At 39.2% G+C, this 21,714-nt stretch overlaps 1 protein-coding gene across 2 annotated transcripts in view; it reads left to right on the top strand.

The window, feature by feature from the left end:
• The first annotated feature begins 211 nt into the window (after positions 1–211).
• The window catches only part of elp2 (elongator acetyltransferase complex subunit 2), a 98,284-nt gene continuing 76,781 nt past the window's right edge, over positions 212–21,714 (top strand). Inside the window, exons 1-5 of one of the 2 annotated variants that reach the window (XM_048611020.1) lie at positions 212–527; positions 792–935; positions 3,774–3,869; positions 10,069–10,169; positions 20,504–20,632. In XM_048611020.1, coding sequence (XP_048466977.1) covers positions 482–527; positions 792–935; positions 3,774–3,869; positions 10,069–10,169; positions 20,504–20,632 — 516 coding nt within the window. In that variant the 5' untranslated portion in view covers positions 212–481. The remainder of the gene's footprint in view (positions 528–791; positions 936–3,773; positions 3,870–10,068; positions 10,170–20,503; positions 20,633–21,714) is intronic. The other variant, XM_048611015.1, reaches the window with a different exon arrangement.

The raw sequence follows: 21,714 nt of genomic DNA, 5'->3' as shown, positions 1-21,714 counted from the left end.
TAGATCTCAAAGTTTCTGTGTCTGTTAGATGTTAACACTGCAGTTTCAGTGTTCATTGGTTAACCCCACAAGTATTTGTCTAAATGTTTACTAAATCATATGCTTTGTTTGCAATATTGTATTTAGGTCACTTTTCCAAATGACTTTGACTTCTTAAAAAATGACCTTCACAAATCTGAAATCAGAATCCGTCTACTTCTATTTTAAAAATTCAAATACCTAAAATGATAATAATGTATTATACACCTTTATCACAAGAGGTTTATTCTTTTAAAATTTCAATGTGTTGGTCAGAACGTTCTCCATGGAAGGATGGAGAAAAGCTCATAATATTCTGCCCAGGGGCGGAATGATGTGCTGTCTGTGTAAAATAGTTGACAGCTGTATATTGACTATGTTGTATATTTGAATATACTGGGATAATTGATCAGTGGTGTAGTGCAAAAATTATTTGTTGCAGTTTCAGAAAATTCTTAGCCTTATGGGCCATGAAGACTGGATTCGAGGAGTTGAATGGGCTCTATGTGGTAAGCTCAGTAGTTGTACAATATACTGAAACTTGTTATTTCGAAAACTTATGAATCACAGCAACTGTCACACAGTTTGTTCTTAATAGAATGTGAATTTGCATTAATTTGATGTTACTGAGGTAAAACATCTTTAAGTTGTTACATACTTAATTCAAAGTATGAAGGGTAATTTTTCTTAGTGTAACATGAAAGTTCTTTCTCTTTTGAGCTCTTGAAATTCAATCAGTAATTATGAACCATTTTTATTTTGTACTCCAATAGATGGAAATCTTTTATTAGCAAGCTGTTCACAAGACTGCTTGATACGCATATGGCGAATATTTATAATGACAGAATCTACTTCCAAGCTTTGCGATGGAGACATAATTAAATTGAAGGAGGACATATTTCATGTTCAGAGTGATAGTAAGTCTTAAAAGCTGGTGCAAATTTGAAAATAATGTTTTTCCAGAATAAGAACATGAAGTTGTTTGTCAGAATTTCAGATGTGTCTGAACATTACCTAAACTGATTACATTTCACTCTAATTTATATAAGTTAACTTCTTTATCCAGTGGATGTCAGCACAGTTTCTCTAAAGCTAATGGGAATGAATTGCAGAAAGTTTTGAGCTGAGGTGAAGTAGTTGTCTGTTTTGGAAAAGCTTTGAACAGTTACTACTTCTTTCTTCTCATCAAGAAAGAGATATAGTTGCATATTGGGGTTGTAAGATTCTTCAAACATTATTTCATAGCATTTGTTTTAGTGCTATCTGTGATGGCAGCAACTCTTCCAAGCAATTTTCCCTGGTGTGAATGAAATATCTAATCTTTGGAGCTTCAGTTACTGGAATACTGGTACCAAGTATTGAATGGCAAGCTGAGATTCAATTTGCATTGATTACTGCTCATTATTACACTCATTATACCAAATTTCACCTCATTAGTATGCAGTTCTCATTCTGTCACCTGCTAGATAGAAATTAGACACTGAGAATTCCTGACATGAAAATCAGAGTGGTTCCCAGACAACTTCTGGCTGTTGTTCTCTTCATCTCGATCTTGGACACCTGGCAACGGCATTTCCAGGCACACTGCTTGACCGCACGCATCCTACGTCCATGGACATTGGCATCCAACATGAACATGCTTCTGCTCTTCATTGCTGTACTTTGGAGCATACTGTCACCTCTCATTGCATTGCTGCTGCCAGAACACTGCACATAAAGATGGGCACTCACATCAAGGCTGCTCACTTGCTTTCATAGTACTTGCACACTTTGTGCTTGCTGCGATGCTCATGGCATCCTTGCCTTGACTTTTTCCATGTTGCCTTTCAAACAGAGCTAATAGGCCCTCAGTACTTCTGTCTTGCCTGTCCTTTTAATGCAAAGCCAAGCAGATTGTCATTTTTATCAGCAGTAATTAGTCAAGGATATGGGCCTTTAGCTGTCCAGCACTGAACTACATCAGTCTCACACCTGCAATGTGTGCTAGCCATGGATGTGCCACATGCATTACATGTGTTTTAGCCAAAAGGCCATGCCTTAAAGTCTAAGAGGAGCCAGTCCTCAACCAAGTCAAAGGAGACACCCTTCAAGCAGGAGTCCTGGCACAGTAAGTGACAGGCAGCCTCCTTTTTCAGTCTACAGACTTGAATATAGTCATTCAGCTGTTTGGGGCACTTAGGGTAAGTATCTTTTTCTTGTAGGGAGAGTGAGGAATCAAATGTTGGGCATCTCGACACCCATCTTGGCTCTTCCTTCCCCAATGTTGAGCTAGTTTGTCCTGGAATGAGACAAAGGGAGGGATTGAGTGCCATTAAAGTTGCTGGCACAGCAGTTTATGCTGGTGCAGGTGAGGGAAAGGTGGTGAGGTGTCCTGCATAAGTGAGTGAGTAAGAGGTGTAGAGGCCATGTAGGCTTAGTTGTCTGGAGGAATTAGGTGGGTGAGAGTGACTGAGGTGAGATGTTGCATGCGACAGTGAGAGTGAAAGAGCATGAGCCATGGTAGGATGTGGATGCAGTCATAGGCATAGAATATGAGGTAGCAGAGAGATGATGCCGCTTACCATGGTAAAGCAGAAAAAGATCATTGACTATCTTCTGACGTTGCTGGGTGTTTTCTCCACACACTTGAGACCACACTGATCTGGCTGGCAACCTCAAACCAGGCTGCCAGAATCTGCCAGTGTTGGGTGGAAGAGGATGACTGAACTCTACACCATCCTGTCCACCTGGCCCGAAAGTGGGATGCCAATTGCCCTTTATATATCATGTATAGGGCAAATTACATGATCCATGCTGTGCGACTCTGGACAACCAGTGCTTGACGTGTGCATAGCTGCCTTTTAAAGATGGCGCAGTCACCAGGAATCTGGGAATGCCTCGGCAGTGGAAGGTATTAGGGTACTAAATCAAATGAGACAATCACCTAGTATCGGATGAACGGGGTGCTACAGAGATGTGGTACTTCATGAAAGAAATGAGTTTGGGATGATAGCGGGAGAAAGTGTGCAGGTCTTCACAGACAGAAACAGTCTATGAAACTCGGCGGAATGACCCTTCGCTGATTTCTGGTAAGATTTAGGCTGATGTCTGATTTCTGTGTTTGTCTTAGAAGTATTTGCTGACACATTATTCCTAAATTAACAGTTCAACTTACTACATACAAAAAATTTTAAACTTCTCATTAATTTAACGTGTTTGTTTAAAATTCAATTCATGTTTAATTTTGTAATTTACACTACCTGCTTACTTTGTTAATATGCAGTAAGTGATCTTGTACTGTTTCTCTGGACACTTTTTGAAGTATGTATTTTGTTCTTGCTGTGATGATCTGCCACTTTCCTGGTACTGGCTGAACAAAGTACAGGGCAGAGCGCTGCGACGTACTGTAAGACAGTTCTCTATTATAATGAAGCAAGGTCTTTCATCCAAATTTCAGCAGATTTTCTAAACATTAAGAGAGACTAGGTCAGCAGTGTAGCTGATGTATTCAGCATAATCAATGCAATCATTGATTTTGCAATTATATTTTTGTGTATGAATAAAAACCTTTTCAAAAAGTAGTTGTAAACGTCTTATCAGTGCAGACTGCACATGCAAAAGGCAAATGTTTAAAATGGAAAATATTTTACATTTATTCTGATTGTTAATTTTATGCAGATATCTACAAATCAAATGCTAGTGCACCAATGTACTTGTTCCCTTGAACTAAATAATTAACATGTTTGACACCACAGTTTTTTTTTCTTTTGTCTTAGAGGGATTGGTGACATATGCGGTAACATTGGAAACTGTGTTAGCTGGTCACGAGAACTGGGTGTATGGAGTGCATTGGCAGCCCCCTTTTCAGAAAGGTAACATGTTGTGAATGAATGAGAGCAATTTTAGAATTTAGAGTCCCAATTTTGGGATTAAAATGCCAAACAACTCGAGCAATCACCTTTCCACATCTGTGATCAACGCTTCCAGGCTTCAACTCTCAGACCTGGATATCTCTGGCTCCCTGCCTTAAATCACTCCTTGTTCTTTAAAAATATAAGAACAACACCTCAACCCTCAGTACACTGAATTCATCAAATATCAAGGAGGTGATGACGTAATAGTATTATCACTGGACTATTAATCCAAAAACCTAGGTAATGTTCTGAAGACCCAGGTTCAAATTCCAGCATGGCAGATGGTGAAATTTGAATTTAATAAAAATCTAGAATTAAGAAACTACCGTTGATTGTTAGAAAAAAACCCACCTGGTTCACTAATGTCCGTTAAGGAGAAAACTGTTGTCCTTAGTTGGTCTGGCTGATATGTGACTGCAGAATCTCAGCAATGTCGTTGACTCTTAACAGCACACTGGGCAATTAGAAATGGCCAATAAATACTGTCCTAACCAGTGATGCCCACACCCCAGCACTGAATTTTAAAAATCTCTACTATTAAACACTTCGCTTTGAAATCCTTTTTCAACCTGGGCTTTAATGCTTGCTTTGCTTTTGTTATGCCTTTATTAGCATGCATTGCTACTTCTAGTGATTTGCACATTTGTACTGCTCAGATATCTTCGCTTCCCTACCTGATTTAAATTTTTATTTTCAGATCATATATGAACTTACTTGTTCAAAATGGAGTACTTCACAATTATGCATGTTACAATTCAGTTGTACACCCATTTTTCAAGTATAATAATGTTGTCACGATATCTGTTGCATTATTCCTTTGTTTTGTGCCAAGTAAGCTTAGAACTTTTTAAATTCCAAGTCTAAATTGTTAAAGTAAATTGTCAACAGCAAAGATTGAAACAATAATCCCTGTGCAACTCTGAAAAGTGATGCTTTACCTCTAATCTAGATGAGTTCCTAGCTATCCTTTCTGCAGATGTTCCCAGGATTCCACATGCTCTCATTATATGCGTTGAATCCCTTTTGGAAATATAAATATATTAAATCTACAGAATTCCCCTTGAATACACTGTGAGTTAGTACTTAATCGAAGTTGGAAAAGTGAGACTTTTTCTTTTGCAATCCATGTTAATTATTTTATATCTTCTTTCTGGATCTTATTCTGTTTCCCCTTTGATAGTTTGAAAAATAACTAAATTCCTGTAAATGTTAAACTGACAGGTCACTTGGGCCTCACCAAATTCTATTTCCGTTTCTTAAATCTAGATGTAATGGGTGTCCATCTGTTAGTCCTGTGGCACTCTATCAAGGACAGAATCACTGCCATCTACTTCTGCGTAGTTAAACGTAAAAATCCAAACATTGCTGTCTGAGATACACTATTGCCCCATGTGGTGCATTGTTCCAGTACTTGCTAGTAGACTCTGCAACAAAATAAGTTCAGTGACATGCCTCCTTTCTAAACCTTAGAAACAGCTGGAAAAAAATTAGAACTGAGCAAATGAGTTTTTAATACTATAGGTGATCATTATTGGGGAACTCCTTGATCCTGACAAATTAACCTTTCAACGTTTTCCCTTCAAAATATATTTAGCATTTGATACTTTTAAATAAAAAACTTCTTTTTTATCTTTGCCCTTTAATCCTATTTTAGTTCTGAATCCTTATTTGACTTCTGCATATGTTTCATTTCTAATTTATAACGTCCAGTTTAGGCTTTGCATAGGTTGATGAGAAATCTTCGATCTGATTGTTTCATCAGCCTCACTGATTCCAGGACTGCCTGCAGAACCAAATGTCTCCTGTGAAGGGCATTTTGCTGGTTCAGGCAATAGATTAGAGCAAGAACAAAAACAGATCAAAAGAGAAGTACAGTGCAGGAACAGGCCCTTTGGCCCCCCAAGCCTGTGCTGAGCATCATGCCCTAACTAAGCTAAAAAACAAACCTTCTGCCCTTATTCAGTCCATATCCCTCAATTCCCTCCCTATTCACGCAACCATCCAGATGCCCTCGCACATCTCCCTTAAACTGTACCCCTTGTAATTGAAACTTCAACCCAAGAAAAAGCCTCTGATTATCCACCCTATCTATGCCTGTCATAATTTTGTAGATGTCTGTCAGGTCTCCTCTCAGCCACCATCTTTTCAGTGAAAACAGTCCCAGTTTTTTTAGTCTTTCCTCATAGCTAATGCCCTCGAGACTGGGCAACCTTCTCTGTGCTCTGTCCAAAGCTTCCACGTCCTTCTGGTAATGTGGTGACCAAAACTACACACAATACTCCAAATATGGCCCAATAAGGCTTTTATATAGCTGCAACATGGTTTGTCAACACTTGCCCCAGCCAATGAAGGCAAGCATGCCATATGCTTTCTTAATCACCTTGGCTACCTGTGTTGCCACTTTTAGGGAACTGTGGACCTGCTCGCCCAGATCCATCTGTATGTTAATGTTCCTAAGGGTTCTGCCATTTAGAGTATAATTCACATCTAAATTTGATCTGCGAAAATACATTGCCTTGCATTTGTCTAGATTAAATTCCATCTGCCATTTTTATCCCCAAGTCGTGAAACTATTTATATCCTGTTGTATCCTTTCACAATCGTTGGCACTATCAGCAACTCCACCAATCTTCATGTCATCTGCAAACTTACTAATCAGACCACCCACATTTTCCTCCAGATCATTTATATATACTACAAGCAACAGAGGACCTAAGACTGATCCCTGTGGAACGCCAATGGTTACCGATTCGAATAACACCCTTCCATCGCTAACTTCTGTTTTCCATGACCAAGCTGGTTTTGTATCCGTCTAGCTGGACCTATGCAGTTTTAATCTTTGTCTGCCATGTGGGACTTTATCAAATGCCTTACTGAGGTCCATATAAACTACATCCACAGCCCTTCCCTCATCAATTGTCTTTGTCACCTCTTGAAAAAATTCATTCAAAGAACAAAGAAAATTACAGCACAGGAACAGGCCCTTCGGCCCACCAAGCCTGCGCCGATCCAGATCCTCTATCTAAACCTGTCGCCTATTTTCCAAGGATCTGTATCCCTCTGCTCCCTGCCCATTCACGTAATCTGTCTAGATACATCTTAAATGACGCTATCGTGCCTGCCTCTACCACCTCCGCTGGCAATGCATTCCAGGCACCCACCACCCTCTGCGTAAAGAACTTTCCACACATATCTTCCTTAAACTTTTTCCCCTCAGATTGGTGAGGCGTGACCTTCCCTGTACAAAACAATGCTGCCTGTCACTGACTAGTCCATTTTCTTTCAAATGCACTCAAAACAATTTTCTTCCAAACAAGCTGCTCTAAAGCTGACAAAAACCTTGCGGGCAGTTGTCAGTGAGGTGAACGGCAATACCAATTTTTATTACTGACTGCAAAATTCAGGCTTACAGCCTGTTGTTCAATAATTAGCTTTCATGAAAGGTTATACAGAAGGAGAGAGAAATGGATGGAGTTTGAAGCTTTGACTGCTTCACGTGTGGACACTATATGGCCACAATTTTCCATTTTAAATGATTTTGATCCATTGTCCTTGATATCGTAACTTAGCACAAATTTATCCATGTCAGTCTTGAAAATTTCACTTGATCCCATCTTGACATTGTTTTGAGAGGCAGAGTTCCTAATGTCCACTACTTTCTGAATAGCCACTTCCTGATGCAATTCCTGAATGATCTACAATTTTAAGATTGTGTCACTTTATTTCTGTATTCTCTCAATGGAGGAGGAAGTGCTTTCTGTGTATTCACCTCATTGAATTGCTATGCAGTTTTAAACTTCTCAAAAAGATCACCCCTGAATTGTTTACATTCAAGAGACTACAAGCCAAATGTATTTGATCCGTATTCAAAAGTGTATTATATTGTGCTGTAGTTTAAATCTGGAATGAATCTCAACTCTACAATCTTTTGATTTGAAAACAAAAATGGTATCACTGAGTCAAAACTGATGCCGTACAATATTATTCATAAGACTCTACACAGTAATGTGCAATTGTAATCTTGTATGGCTCATTAGTAAAACCACATTTGAGATGATGTGCAAGATTCACATTGCAGTCATAAAAGCATTGATGCATCGAAGATTGCTTCACACAGGGACTGGATTTAGTTTGTAGATTTCAATTTCTTCTGACAAAGGCAGATTTGAAGAATTTTAAAGGACTTGCTATAAGCTGAATCTGATAAGCAGAGGAATTGCACATTTTCAAACAATCATTAAACAAGAGTCGCTAATTGCTGTTTAAAATGAAACAGAATGTAGTAGCTCGAGGTACCAACATCACTTTTGTGCATAATTCTGCAGCATGTGAGCAGTGAATGGACAAGTTTTTTTGAGTTCCTCACATTTGTTTTGCTGTTGATTTGTTCTTGAAATATACAGAAATTGACATGGAGCTTTTTGTCTGTAATTGTTGTTATAAACGGTAAATCAGACAGCAGCTTCAAGGATCCATACATTGCAATGAAACATAAAAGTGAGCAAGTTGCTGCTTGAGTTGCTTTGAACCTGCCAAAGGTGGATTATGTTTTATTCATAATATTATTCATTTCAGACGCTCTCTGAAAGACTCGGTATTTAAAGATATAGTAGGGTGTGTATTTATTGTATCAATTGAAACATGAAAGAAGTCTGGACTTGTCCATTCTTAAATTTTAAGTTTTCATTATTGCTAAGCTAACATTTATAAGTGTGGAGTCTCATTCCATCAAATTTTAAGTGACGATTTAAAAAAAAACTCAACTTTTTCTGTTTCATCTTTGTTGCTTCCATATTTCTCTGTTTCGATTTCTGAACATGATTTGCATTTCCTGGCATAGATGCTGCTTGTCTTGGTAAAGATTCTTTAACCTGATTAGCGATCCATCATTGCTTGCCCTGTTTACACAAGTGTTTGATGCCTTGTAAAGGTGCTGGGCTGTTTTCTTTTTGAATTCTCATACAAGTACAACATTTATACTTTTGTAGAATTGTAAAAATAAAGAAGGGCCGCTGCTCTTTATTTATTACTGACTACCAAATCTTGACCAGTGAGTTTGTGACACAAGAAACCCATTGCTGTATGCTTTCTGTTTATCATGTTCTGAATTGTTAGAATGCTGATTGTGACTGAAGTCAGATACATTGCTGCTGCAAAATAAGCATGTGCTCTAATTCTTAGCTGAGTGGATTCTTTTTCTGAATACTTCATGCAGTGTAAATATTTAATGTGTGTGGAGTTATGCAACTGGACTAAAACTCGAGGCTAATGCATACTGTTATGTAGTCCTACATAGCTTTATTTTTGCTGGTTTTAACATGGTGAATGTTTTATATATCAAGTGCATGAGGGGATGTCACTTGGCATTTCAAGGTTGACTTAGGAAGCCTTTTGAGTAATTTTAGTTAACTAAAGGTAAATAGTATCACAAGTGGAGGCACAAAACTGGGGCTTTCATGATCTTGTTAACTCTTACATTTTGGTAAATGTATGCCCAGCTCCTGGAACAGTTTGTCCAGCTCCTGGAATAGTTTGTCCACGAGATGGATGCGTGAAATTTATTTGTGAACTTGAATTATTTTCTTGTTGGTTCTCTATTTTGTTCATTATGTGCTTTTTTTTTTCCCGACACTGTGACTTATCTAACCCACTTAAAGTTACAAAAGCAAACTACTGAAATGAAACTGCGCTGTTGGAAAGACTCAGCAGGTCAGCTAGTAACTGTGGAGTGAAAAATACAGTGAATGTTTTGGATTGATAATTCTTCATCGGTACTTAAAAGTTATGTTAACCTCGAAGAAATTTGTATTGTACTCTTTGGAAAATGGATAGATACCCAATCTTAACTTTGTGTGCGTATCTTACAATTACTTTGCAAAGTATTGTTAGTATGGCGTATGTTAGAAAGTATAAAATTATTGTTTGCAATGTTCTAGAAGTTGAAGAATGTTTATTATCTTTTTGAGGTGGGGAGACCACAAATTTGAGCACAGGCTTGACTCTTCAGGGTAACACTTTGGGAATGTTGCAGTCAGGAGTGACATCTTTGAATGAATGAAACTGAAATTCTGCCTTATCTCTTGGACAGATTGACATTATCCCTTATGAACTTGGCCATTGTATGTTCTCCACTGATATGTACTTGTTTTTCCTAAAGATGGTAGACTTGAACAACCCTTGTCCTTGTTGTCTGCATCCATGGATAAAACAATGATTCTTTGGGCTTCAGATGAAGATTCTGATGTCTGGTTGGAACAGGTATATTTTATTATCTAATATATTATTGGTCTGATATCTTCTACACTTAAAGCAGATCCCTGAAAGCAAGTAGTTATATGTTTGTTTTGACATAATCAAACTTGACCACATTTGATTGTGAATCAGTTACTATTTGTGATCAAAGCATTTCAAATTTCTATGTCAAATTTGCTCGTGTTTGCAAAGCAAAACCTTAGTTGTTCATTTTAGCCTCTTCTTATTCCTCTTATTCCAAGCTTACTTTAAAATTGTTTTGGTGGATCTGTGGTGAAAAAGATGAGAAATGCTCTCATTTAGGCCCATGTTTTCTTCTCATTTTCAGAGATCAGATGCATATATGAAACACTGCAAAACATAGGAGCAGAAGTCTGCTCCACTATCCAGTGAGGCCCTGGCTGTTCTGATAATCCTCAAACCTACTTTCCTGTATTTCTTCCCCCCAGCCCTTGATAAGATGTAGGAGCAGAAATAGGCCATTCGGTCTATCAAATCTACTCCACCATTCAATGAGATCATGCCTAATCTGATCATCTCCACCTCCCCTTTCCTGCCTTTTTTATGACATACCATTGAAGATGTTGGCCAAATGGACAGACACCTGGCAGATGAATTTCAATGCAGGGAAATATGGGGTAATGCACTTTGGTGAAAGAAACTCGGAATGACAATATAGGCTCAATGGTTTAACTTTGAGGGGAATGCAGGAGCAAAGGGACTTTGGGATTCAAGTGCATAATTCTTTGCAGGTGGCCAGGCAAGATGAAATTGTTAAGAAGGCTGTTTTAAGAAGGATCCTTGGATTTATGAATAGAGGCAGAGCGTACAAAAGTTAAAGTAATATTTACACCTCTACAATTGTTGGTCTGACCACATTTGGAGCATTGTGCTCAGTCTCGGCACCTCATTTAAGAAAGCATTTTAAGGCCTTGGAGATATCGCAAAGGAGATTTACAAAAATTATACCAGGAATGAGGGATTTTAGATACAAGAAAAGATTCGGGAAATTGGCCTTATTCTTTTTGGAGCAGGGAAGATTAAGAGTTGATGTTGTTAGATGTTCAAAATTATGAACAGTTTTGACAGGATAAATAATGACATTCTGTTTCCACTAGTTGATATGTCAGTAACTAGGAGTCACAATTTCAAGTATGTCAGCAAGAGACCTAGGAGTGAGAAACTTCTTTATTTGGAATGTCTAGGAGAGTGGTGAAGGTGGATTCCATAAGAGGTTTTGAAACACAGCCTAATATATATTTGAAGGTGAAGAATTTAGAGGGCTGTGAAGATGGGACTAGCTGGGTATCCCTTTTGGGAGCCAGTACAGATACAGTGGATCTAATGGCCTCTTTCTGTACTGTCAAGTTCCATGATTCTATGTAGAAAGCAAAGCCCTTGTTAGCTTTTGGACTATTAGCACTATTTTCCCATGTCAGATCCATGCTGCCTGTTGACAGCATAGATGATTTCAGGACTTAAATCATAAAATTGGAATGTACTCATGCAATTTCCAGTTGTTGCAATTTGATTTTTTTTTTTCAGAAGGAAAATATGAGCTTAGATCGTAGGAGCAACAGCACTGGTATGCAGAGTGCCACTGCACTTTCTGGTTCACCTGGCCTGATGTGGTTGTGCCTTACCTCTTATCATGACTTTCACAGAAATGCACAGCACTGTATACCACAAATCTGTTTCAAGTCTCCAACTCTAATTTGGAATTGGAGACATTTGCACTGGACCCTGAAGAGCAGGGGAATTGCCAATTGGAAGTTTAAATTGCCCAGGCAACATGCAGGTAGATCTCTACCCCAGGACTCCTGCAGGGTCCTGATGTAAATCTGCCATCATACATCTAGTCTCCGTTCAGAAAACCCAGTGATTTGGCCAGCATTATTTTCTTCAACCAGTTCAGCAACTATTGCCTTCCTCACAATGCATCAGATCCCACAATCACCTACTGAAAAATACTATCTCTAGCCTGGTGCACCATGCCAGCAGAGGTGGGGGTGTGAGTCTGTCTACGGCATGTGGATAACCAAGCAGCAAGTTTGGTAGGGGTCAGAAGCATCTCTGGTGGCATAAGGCTTATAGGGTTCACTTCAACAAAGAAGTTTCTCCTTTGGGAAGCATAAGTTTACCTTTGATTATGCAATGTAAAACTTGATTAAATTGAAAGTAAATCAAACTATACCCATGATTTTTGTCCCTTGCTGCAAATTATCACAGAGAGATGGGAAAAAGGTATGGGAGTAGGTGATTAAGGTGATGATACCCTAACCCAATCTATCTCAGTCTTGGAAGCTGTCCTGGTCATAAAATCATGCAGCCTTTTGGGGTAATCAGTTCTCAGTTTCCACTTCAGTACTCATTGTGTGAAAGAAGTACTTTCTGTTTTCACCTGTGAATGGCCGTTTGCTCTTGATTTGCACAAGAGGTGAAATGGTATCTTTGTGTAAATCCCAAAAATTAACAACCCCATATGCCAACAAAAAAAAATTACAATAACGCAGCATAATAACTTTCAGTATTTTATTATTAAGAATTGGTACTTCTTTTGATGCTGATTTCTCTATGTATTCCTTGAGTGTAGTTGCAGTTGTCACTTAAGCAGAAGGGGACACGAGGAGGTTACAGACTGACATAGATAATTTAAGTCAGTGGGCAAAAGTCTTTAAATGGAGCAAAATGTAGGGAAATATGAAACTGTTCACTTTGGCAGGAAGAATAAAAAAGCAAAGTATCGCTTAAATGGAGAATGAATGCAGAGTTCCAAGGTACAGAGGAATCAAGGTGTTCTAGTTTATGAGGCAGAAAACATTAATATGCCAGTACACCAAGTAATTAAGAAGGGTAATGAATGCTATCATTTATCACAGAAGAAATTGAACAGATAAGGAATGTAACGCTTTAGTTATAAAGGGCTTTGGTGAGACCACATCTTGAATACTGTGTGCACTTTTAGTCTGCTTATTTAATGAAGAATGCAAATGCATTGGTGTCAGTTAAGAGAACGTTTATCTGATTGATACCTGGAATGTCTTATGAGGAAAGGTTAGACAGGCTAGTCTTGTTTTCACTGGAGTTTAGAATAAGTGAAATGTCACTTGATTGGAGTGTGTGATATTGAAGATGCTGAATAGTCTTGACAAGTGTAAGTGGAAATGGTTTTTCCTCTTGTGTGGGCACTGGTTTAAAATTAAAAATTGTTCTTTTAGGACAGAGATGAGTTTTTTTTCTCGTGGGATTGTGTGGCTTCGGGACTCTGCCTCAGAAGATGTGGAGGCAGAGTGATTTGAGTATTTTAAACACAGATAGATGAATTCATGTTAGCATGGAATTTGAAACACAAACAGATGAACTGTGATCTTATTAACTGGCAGAGCAAGCTCGAGCGGCCGAATGGCCCACCATGGTTTCAAGTCGCCATGTTCATTTTCTGTACAAGTCTTGCTTACGTCAGTTGAGTAGGTGTGGCTTTTGAAAGTCATTATGTGATCCCTGTGAGAAAATCTTGAATGAAAATAATAGATCAAACAACCCCTAAATAAAGTATCTTTGAAATTACAAATTGCGAATTTGCCCATCTGTGCTAAAAAGCAAGGAACAACAAAATTCAGCATCTGCGGGCCTAACTTGCATATCCACTATTTTTACCCTATTTTAACTTAATTTTAAACAAGCTCTGCTGTAGTGAATTTCATCGTTTGCGGGGTTCTCAGGAATGGAACCCTCATGGATACGGAGGAATAAGTGCAAGATTTCACATTTTGCAGCCTTTATTTGAACACAAATCCAAATCAGTGCATATTAAGCATGTGTTAACAAGCAAATGGTACTTCAAATAAATAAATTTCACTTTAAACAGTCGATACAAAAAAGGTACAGCTTACGCAAACTCAAGCATTCACATTACTCTCTACTCCATTCTGGCTCTGTTTTGCTATACATTTCTACAAACATGCAATTCTTTCTACATGCAGGGTAGGCCAAGAATCCTATCTGACTACAGCTTTCACAGGTACAAATATCATTATCTAGGTACCAACCTTCTGTCCCTCAGGTCATGACAGTCCTAAACATGTAACTCCAACTTAACATCTCACTTCATGGTTTGACCTCTTTCAGGAAAGCATCTAGTTGTTCAATGTCTCCAAGCTACACACACAGCTTTGCAGATTTTTAGACCTTTTTATCTAGCTTCTGCTTCCTTTTCTGTCAAACAGAAAAGATTAGTTTTCCAGAACGTGACTTGCTGCTTCTTCAAGAATTTTCTCTACTCTGGTTTCTATCTGTCAGATTTATTTTTATCTCTGCAGGTACGTGTCGATTGCCTTCAATCTCCAACTCGTTTGCTTGTTGCTTTCCTTTGCCTCACTAGCCCTCCTTTGTGTCTGCCAGCTTCACAGTTTTCTTTAAAGTTCTTTCCTGTTGAAATTACTTCCATGTTAAGGAGCAGTGGGTCACACAGATCAGAATTTATTATCCAACAAAATTGTAATTGATCCCTTTTACAACTCTTAAAAGTTTTTTCAATTTTTCTTAAAACAATTACAGATTTCACAGACATTAGAAAGAAATTATAAATTTTCCTATTGTACTATTCTGACTTGAAGGTCATGACAACATTAAAAGGACTGCAGATGTGGTTAGAAAAAAAACTGCAATTCTCATATGTCGTGTATTGACTGCCTGGGCGGTTATGTTGGTACAGAGAAATATAATCAGTGAGGTTTGATGTCAGCTCCAGAAGAAGGATATATGTTGTTAGGTATTGCACATTAATCTCACAGGCCCTTCAAAATAATATGATTTTATTTCTTAAAACCCGTCTCGGTACTTCTGCAATCTAAATGAGCCACAGTTTGGAGACTGCTGATCCAGCTAAAACTCCACAGTGGTTCTGAGATTGCTGCACTGAAATATTACAGGAATGCCCACTCAGAAAATAATAGCTCTCATGGCCTTACTATTAGTGCACCAGAACAGAACAACCGGCCCATTCCGCACCAGAATGGTCTGAGAGTTCTTGGCTTCTTCCTCAACCAGAGGCCTGAACAATTCCCATCCACCACCACTCTCCTCCACCTGGCTGAACTTGTTCTCTGACTGAACAATTTCTCCTTTAATTCATCTCACTTTTGCCAAGTCAGAGGAGTGGCTATGGGCACCCACATGGGTCCCAGTTATGGGGTATATGGAACGACCCTTGTCAAGTCTTACACACCCTCCTCAACAACACTTTTCTCAGCACATCAACAACTGCTTTGGTGCTGCTTCATGCTCCCACCAGGACCATGAAAAATTTGTTCTTTTTGCCTCCAGTTTCCACCCCCCTATAACTTCCACATTGTCCATTTCTGACACGTTCCTTCCTTTCCTTGACCTCTCTGTCTCCATTTTTGGGAATAAACTGGCCACTGCCATCCACTATAAAACTACTGAGCCTATGGCTACCTTCACCACAGCTCATCATACTCCACGTCCTGCAAGGACTCCATCCTATTCTCCCAGTTCCTTTGCCTATGTTGCATCTGTTGCATCTGATGCCATCTTCCAAAACAGCGGTGCTGATATGACTTGCTTCTTCCAAGACCGTGGTTTCCCACTCACCATGGTTGACAGGGCCCTCAACAGCATCTGACCTATCACCCTTGCTTCCACCTTTGCCCCTTCCCATCACTCATAGCATGATTGGGTTTACCTTGTCTTCACTTTTCATCCCACTAGCCTCTGTATTCAAATTATCATTCTCTGCCATTTCAGACAACTCCAGCAGAACGCCACCACAAAGCATATCTTCCCCTCACTCCCTCTGTTTGCATTTCGCAGGGATTGTTCTCTCCGGGCACCCTAGTCCATTCCATAACCACCAACACTACCGCCCCTTCCCATGTAACTGCAGAAGATGCAACACCTGCCCCTCCACCTCCTCCCTGCTCACCATCCAAGGCCCTAAAGAGTCTTTCTAGGTGAAGCAGCATTTCACCTGTACCTCCTCCAATCTTGTGTACTGTATTACTGCACCCAATGTGGCCTACTCTACATTGGAGAAACCAAACGCAGACTGGGTGACCACTTTGCAGAACACCTCCAGTCTGTGTGCAAGCATGACCTCAACCTTCCCATTGCCGGTAGCTTTAACACAGCGTCCTGCCCACATGCCCACTTGTCTGTCCTCAGTATGCTGCAGTGTTCCACTGAATCACAGAGCAGACTGGAGGAACAACATTTCATTTTCAAACTAGGCGCTTTAAAGCCTTCTGGATTCTTAATATTGAGCTCAACACCTTCGAATTGTGAATTAACTCCCATTTCTTCCCTTTCTTTTAGCTTGTTACATTCTCATATCATGTCATCTCTTCCCTCCCCCACCTTAGTGGGAATGTCTGTCCTTTCAAATCTGGCAATTGTACACACCATTTTTCTGCCATCCTCACATTCCGATCACTTTATCTGAAACGTCAATATCTACCTTCCACCAGTACCCTACACCCACTACACTGCCGCCTCTCTCTCCCCCCCCCCACATTTTATAACATAAATGCTGTCCCCTCCACACTTCACTTCAGTCATCTAAACTCAACGTTACCTTGCTCTCTGTCCGTGGCTGCTGTCTGACCTGCTGTGATCTTCAGCATTTGTTGTTTTCAGTGCAGATTCCAGCATCTGCAGTAATTTGCTCCTGGCCATTTGTCCCTTCTGGCATCTATGGATCTAGTCATGTAACTCATTTCCTGGTTGCAGTCTCCTTTGCAACCTGAGAATTTTGGATAATAGTTCCCTTTCTTGTCCTTGCCCATGTTTGACTTAATGAAGAAACACTACAGCTGACTTCAGTTAAGTGCAATTCTTTGGAAGTATGAATGACTTTTGCACAAAAGACCTTTTTTTTTAATTATTGTTGGTGCATATTTCCCTTGAAGAGCAGATTTACTACCTGCAACATGCCCAGCATCTTAGAAAGCTTTCTTTTTGTCTAAACCATCTGTCATTGTTTGTCTGTCTCAATGCTTGATAGACATTTCTTGATCTGTTTCTATTTCTTCTCTCCCTAAAAAACACCTTGAATCATTTTCTGTTATTAAAAATGCTATGTAAAAGTAGGTATTTTTACTGTTCTCATAACATCAATAAGATGAATTTGTTTCTGCTTTGATTTCATTCCTTGCGCAAGCCTCTTTAAGTAGGTCATAATTTTTTTGAAAAATGTAATAGTAACAAACCTATGTAGGTCTCCCCTTCAACTCATCAGAAATGTACTTACTGTAATGGAATTACATGCATTTTTCAAAAGGAATTCTAAATTATTCATAGTTAGCGAAGTACACCCTCTATATGGGGACTGCAGCAATTCTGCTTCACCAAGGCAGAAAGTGACATGGGACCTGACTAAGTAATCCTGCAGAATAGGAAGGGAGAGTTCAACATAAAAGCAGAAAATTTTGAAAAATGTACAGCATTTGCTGAGAAATGGAAACTTCAACTTCTGAAGTGGCCATAGCACTAATCAACATGCTATTGTGTTTTATCCTATATATTCACATTACAGAAGGGGATGTTTGGGAGTTCTTAAAGAATATAAAGGTGCGTAGATCGCCGGGACCTGATCTAATGTATCCCACAATGTTGTGGGAAGTAAGAGAGGAAATTACAAGACCCCTTGCGGAAATACTTGCATCATCCATAACTATGGGTGAGGTGCCTGATGACTGGAGGGTGGCTAGTGTTGTACCTTTGTTTAAGAAAGGTTGTAAGGAGAAACAAGGGAACTGTAGACCTGTGAGTCTGACTTTGGTTGTGGGTAAATTGTTGGAAGTGATTATAAAAGATAGGATTTATGAACATTTAGAGAGGCAAAAATTGATTAGCGATAGTCAGCATGGTTTTGTGCGAGGAAAATCGTGTCTCACAAACTTAATTGAGTTTTTTTGAGGAACTTTCCAAAAAGGTGGTTGATAGCAGAGCAGTAGATGTTGTTTATTTGGATTTTAGTAAAGCTTTTGACAAGGTTCTGCATGGGAGACTAATTAGTAAAGTTAGGTCACGTGGGATTCAGGGTGAGCTTGACAGTTGGATACGGCAGGAGACGGAGAGTAATGGTGGAGTGTTGCTTTTTGGACTGGAGGCCTGTGATCAGCAATGTTCCACAGGGATCAGTTCTGGGTCCTCTTTTGTCATTTACATAAATGATTTGGATGAGAATGTAGACAGCATTGCGAGTAAGTTTGTGGATGACACTACAATTGGTGGCATTTAGACAGTGAAGAAGGTTTTCTAAGGTTACAAAGGGACCTTGATCAAAGGGGTCAATGGGCTGAAAAATGGCAGATGGAGTTCAATCTGGATAAATGCAAGATATTGCATTTTGGTACAACAAAGAAGGATAGGGCTTGTACAATTAATGATAGGGCGTTGAGTAGTATTGCAGAACAGAGGGACCTGGGGTGCAGGTATATAATTCTTTACAGTTTGCGTCACATATATAGACAGGATGGTTAAGAAGGCATCTGGCGTGCTTGCCTTCATTGCTCAGTCCTTTGAGTATAGGAGTTGGGATGTTATGTTGAGGTTGTACAGGATATTAGTGAGGCCTCTTCTGGAATACTGTGTCCAGTTCTGGTCACCCAATTATAGGAAGGATATTGTCAAGCTGGAGAGGGTTCAGAGGAGATTTGCCAGGATTTTGCCGGCTATGGAAGGTTTGAGTTTTAAGGAAAGGCTGGATAGGCTGGGACTTTTTTCACTGCAGCATAGGGGAGGTTTAGAGGTGACCTGATAGAAGGTCATAAAATAATGAGAGGTACAGTTAGAGTTGATGATAGTTGTCTTTTCACTAAAATGGGGTATTTCAAGACTAGGGGGCACATTTTTAAGGTAGGAGGAGAGAGATTTTTTAAAAAAAAAATTGGAGGCAATTTTTTTACACAGAGGTTGGTTTGCATGTGTAATGAACCTCCTGAGGAAGTGGTGAATGCAGGTACAGTTACAATGTTTAAAAGATATTTGGCTGGATATATGAGTAGGAATGGTATGGAGGGATATGGTCCAGGAGCAGGCAGGTGGGACTAGATTAGTTTGGGATTATGTGCAGCATGGACTGGATGGACCAAAGGGTCTGTTTCCGTACTGTATGACTCCACGACTCTATTTTGCCTGTCATATAGATCAGAATAATCAGTTGGGAAAAAGTAGTCTAGATGAGAAATTCATTTGGTGTTTTTGGTATTCTTTCTTAGACCAGCATATTATGTCATCAATTAGAGAGCAGGCTATGTACATCTGGTTTCAGCCAATTGACCTGATAGAAAAGCACTCCTAGGTAGCAGCGACCATAATATGATTGAATTGAACATTTCGTAGAATCATCATAGAATCCCCACAGTGTGGAAGTAGGCCATTCAGCCCAACAAGTCCACACCGAACCTCCCAACCGGACGGCAACCCCTGTACCCTATCTCTGTAACTCTGCATATCCCATGGTTAATCCACCTAGCCTGCACACCCCTTGACACTATGGGCAATATGGTACGACCAATCCACCTAAGCTGCACATCTTGGACTGTGGGAGGAAACAGGAGCACCCGGAGAAAAGTCATGCAGACGCGGGGGGAATGTGCAAACTCCACACAGACAGTCACCCAAGGGTGAAATCAAGCCAAGGTCCCTGGTGCTGTGAGGCAGCAGTGCTAACCACTGAGCCACCCTGCTGTCCTACTTAAATGAGAGAAATGTAGAACCCAGACTGCTATTTGGAATTTAAAAGAGGGCAGTTATAAGAACATGAAAACAGACCAAGTAAAATTGAATTGGCAATTTATGTTAAGGGAATAGGTCAATAGAAATGCAATGGCAAACGTTGAAGGAGATTCTCCAAAAAGTGCAGCGTAGTTACATTCTAACTAGTAAGAAAAATTCCAAGGGAAGGATCCGTGTGGATACCTGAAAAATGCAAAGATGTGTCAAACTCAAAGAAAATAAAAATAATTATACAAAGATAGCTAGCAGGTCAAAAGATTTGACTGATTATCAAAGAAAAGCAAAGAATTAATGAAAGATGAATAAAGAGGGAAAAGTTAGTGTATGAGAGAAAGTTAGCCAAAGATATAAAATCAGATAGGAAAAGCTTTGGATATTTAAAATGAAAACAGTATATAAGGTAAATGTTGGTCTAGAAAATAATCTGGGGAATCAGTAATAGAAAATAAAGAGATGGTTGGTGGATTGAACTGATCGTTTACATCGGTCATCACAAGAGAGGATATAGATTTCAGTGTTTATTTCTAAATCCATATTTGTGCTTGTGTGGGAATTTAAAGTTCTATTCTGCTTTCTTCTAGGTACGTGTTGGAGAAGTAGGTGGAAATACCTTGGGATTCTACGGCTGCCAATTCAGTCCGGATGGATCAATGATATTAGCTCATGCGTTCCATGGAGCTCTTCACTTATGGTCTCAGAATAAATCTAAGGTGGTAAATCAGTTATATTTGGAAATGTTGCAACTTGAAATAAGTTTCTGCTGAGAATTTTTCATATTAAAACTTGATTGTCTTTCATAATTCCATTGCCAGGCTGTACAGTTATGTTTGGGACTTTTGTGTCAGATTTCTGAAAGTAAGTTTGGAAGGAATAATGAACTTGGTTGGTTCATGTGGGTTTGGTTCAATTATATTTCTTGTAAAGTACTGTCATATTCATCACGAGTCTGCAAAAATTGGAATTTTCAATGTTTAAAACTTGGAATAGGACAATGAAACATAAATTTAAAAAAAAGACGCTAAGCCTCAAACTTAATTTAACATCCAGGATGCTGTCTGTTGTTTTTCTGAGATATGTTTTAAATATTTTACTGCTTCAATAATTTGTATAATTGTAATGAAACCTTTGACTGAGGGCATTGGATCAGTGGGCTGAGGCATTCTTTTTGGTTATCAAACACTATTACTGGTAGTTCCCAATAAGCCGCCTTAAATAGTAGTAGTACAGGACCCGAATATTGCCAAAAAATCTCACACTTTGTGGAAGCTTTTAGCGAGCACTTGTACTCATCAGAACATTCGCAAAAATACCCACGTTAGGAGAAAATGGCAGTCATGCTGTGCAAGAGGAGACTGCTGATTGGTTGGCATTATCATGTCAATCCAACAGTTAGATGATAACTGACAGTTACCTCCCAAGCTTTGTTTAAATTTTAAACCAGGCAGGTTAATTGCACCTGTTTCAACTCGACAAAATAGATTACATCCATTCTCTGGTTCATTACTCAGGATTTTCTCTGAGATATCAGTGTCAACCTGCCTGAAGCAAATTGATTGGAGTTCTTCTGCAATATAATGATGACTGCACTTAGAATGCATGATTAGATGTAAGCACTGGGGTATCCTGCCATCATAAACTTTGCTTTGTGAATAAAAAAGATCTTATTTTCCTTGCTCCTGTTTGAGGTGGAGTACTAGAAGTATAGTTTCTGTCTCCTCCATGTCAATATGTGCCTCTACTCTGACCTGTGAACAGTCGTCACATACATCGATGAGACATATTTATTTCTTAC

Source organism: Rhincodon typus, chromosome 2, assembly GCF_021869965.1.
Source record: "Rhincodon typus isolate 14 chromosome 2, sRhiTyp1.1, whole genome shotgun sequence".
In the NCBI taxonomy this organism is placed as follows: domain Eukaryota; kingdom Metazoa; phylum Chordata; class Chondrichthyes; order Orectolobiformes; family Rhincodontidae; genus Rhincodon; species Rhincodon typus.
Note: the sequence above shows the minus strand (reverse complement) of the source record. Positions and strands in the feature narration are given on the sequence as shown.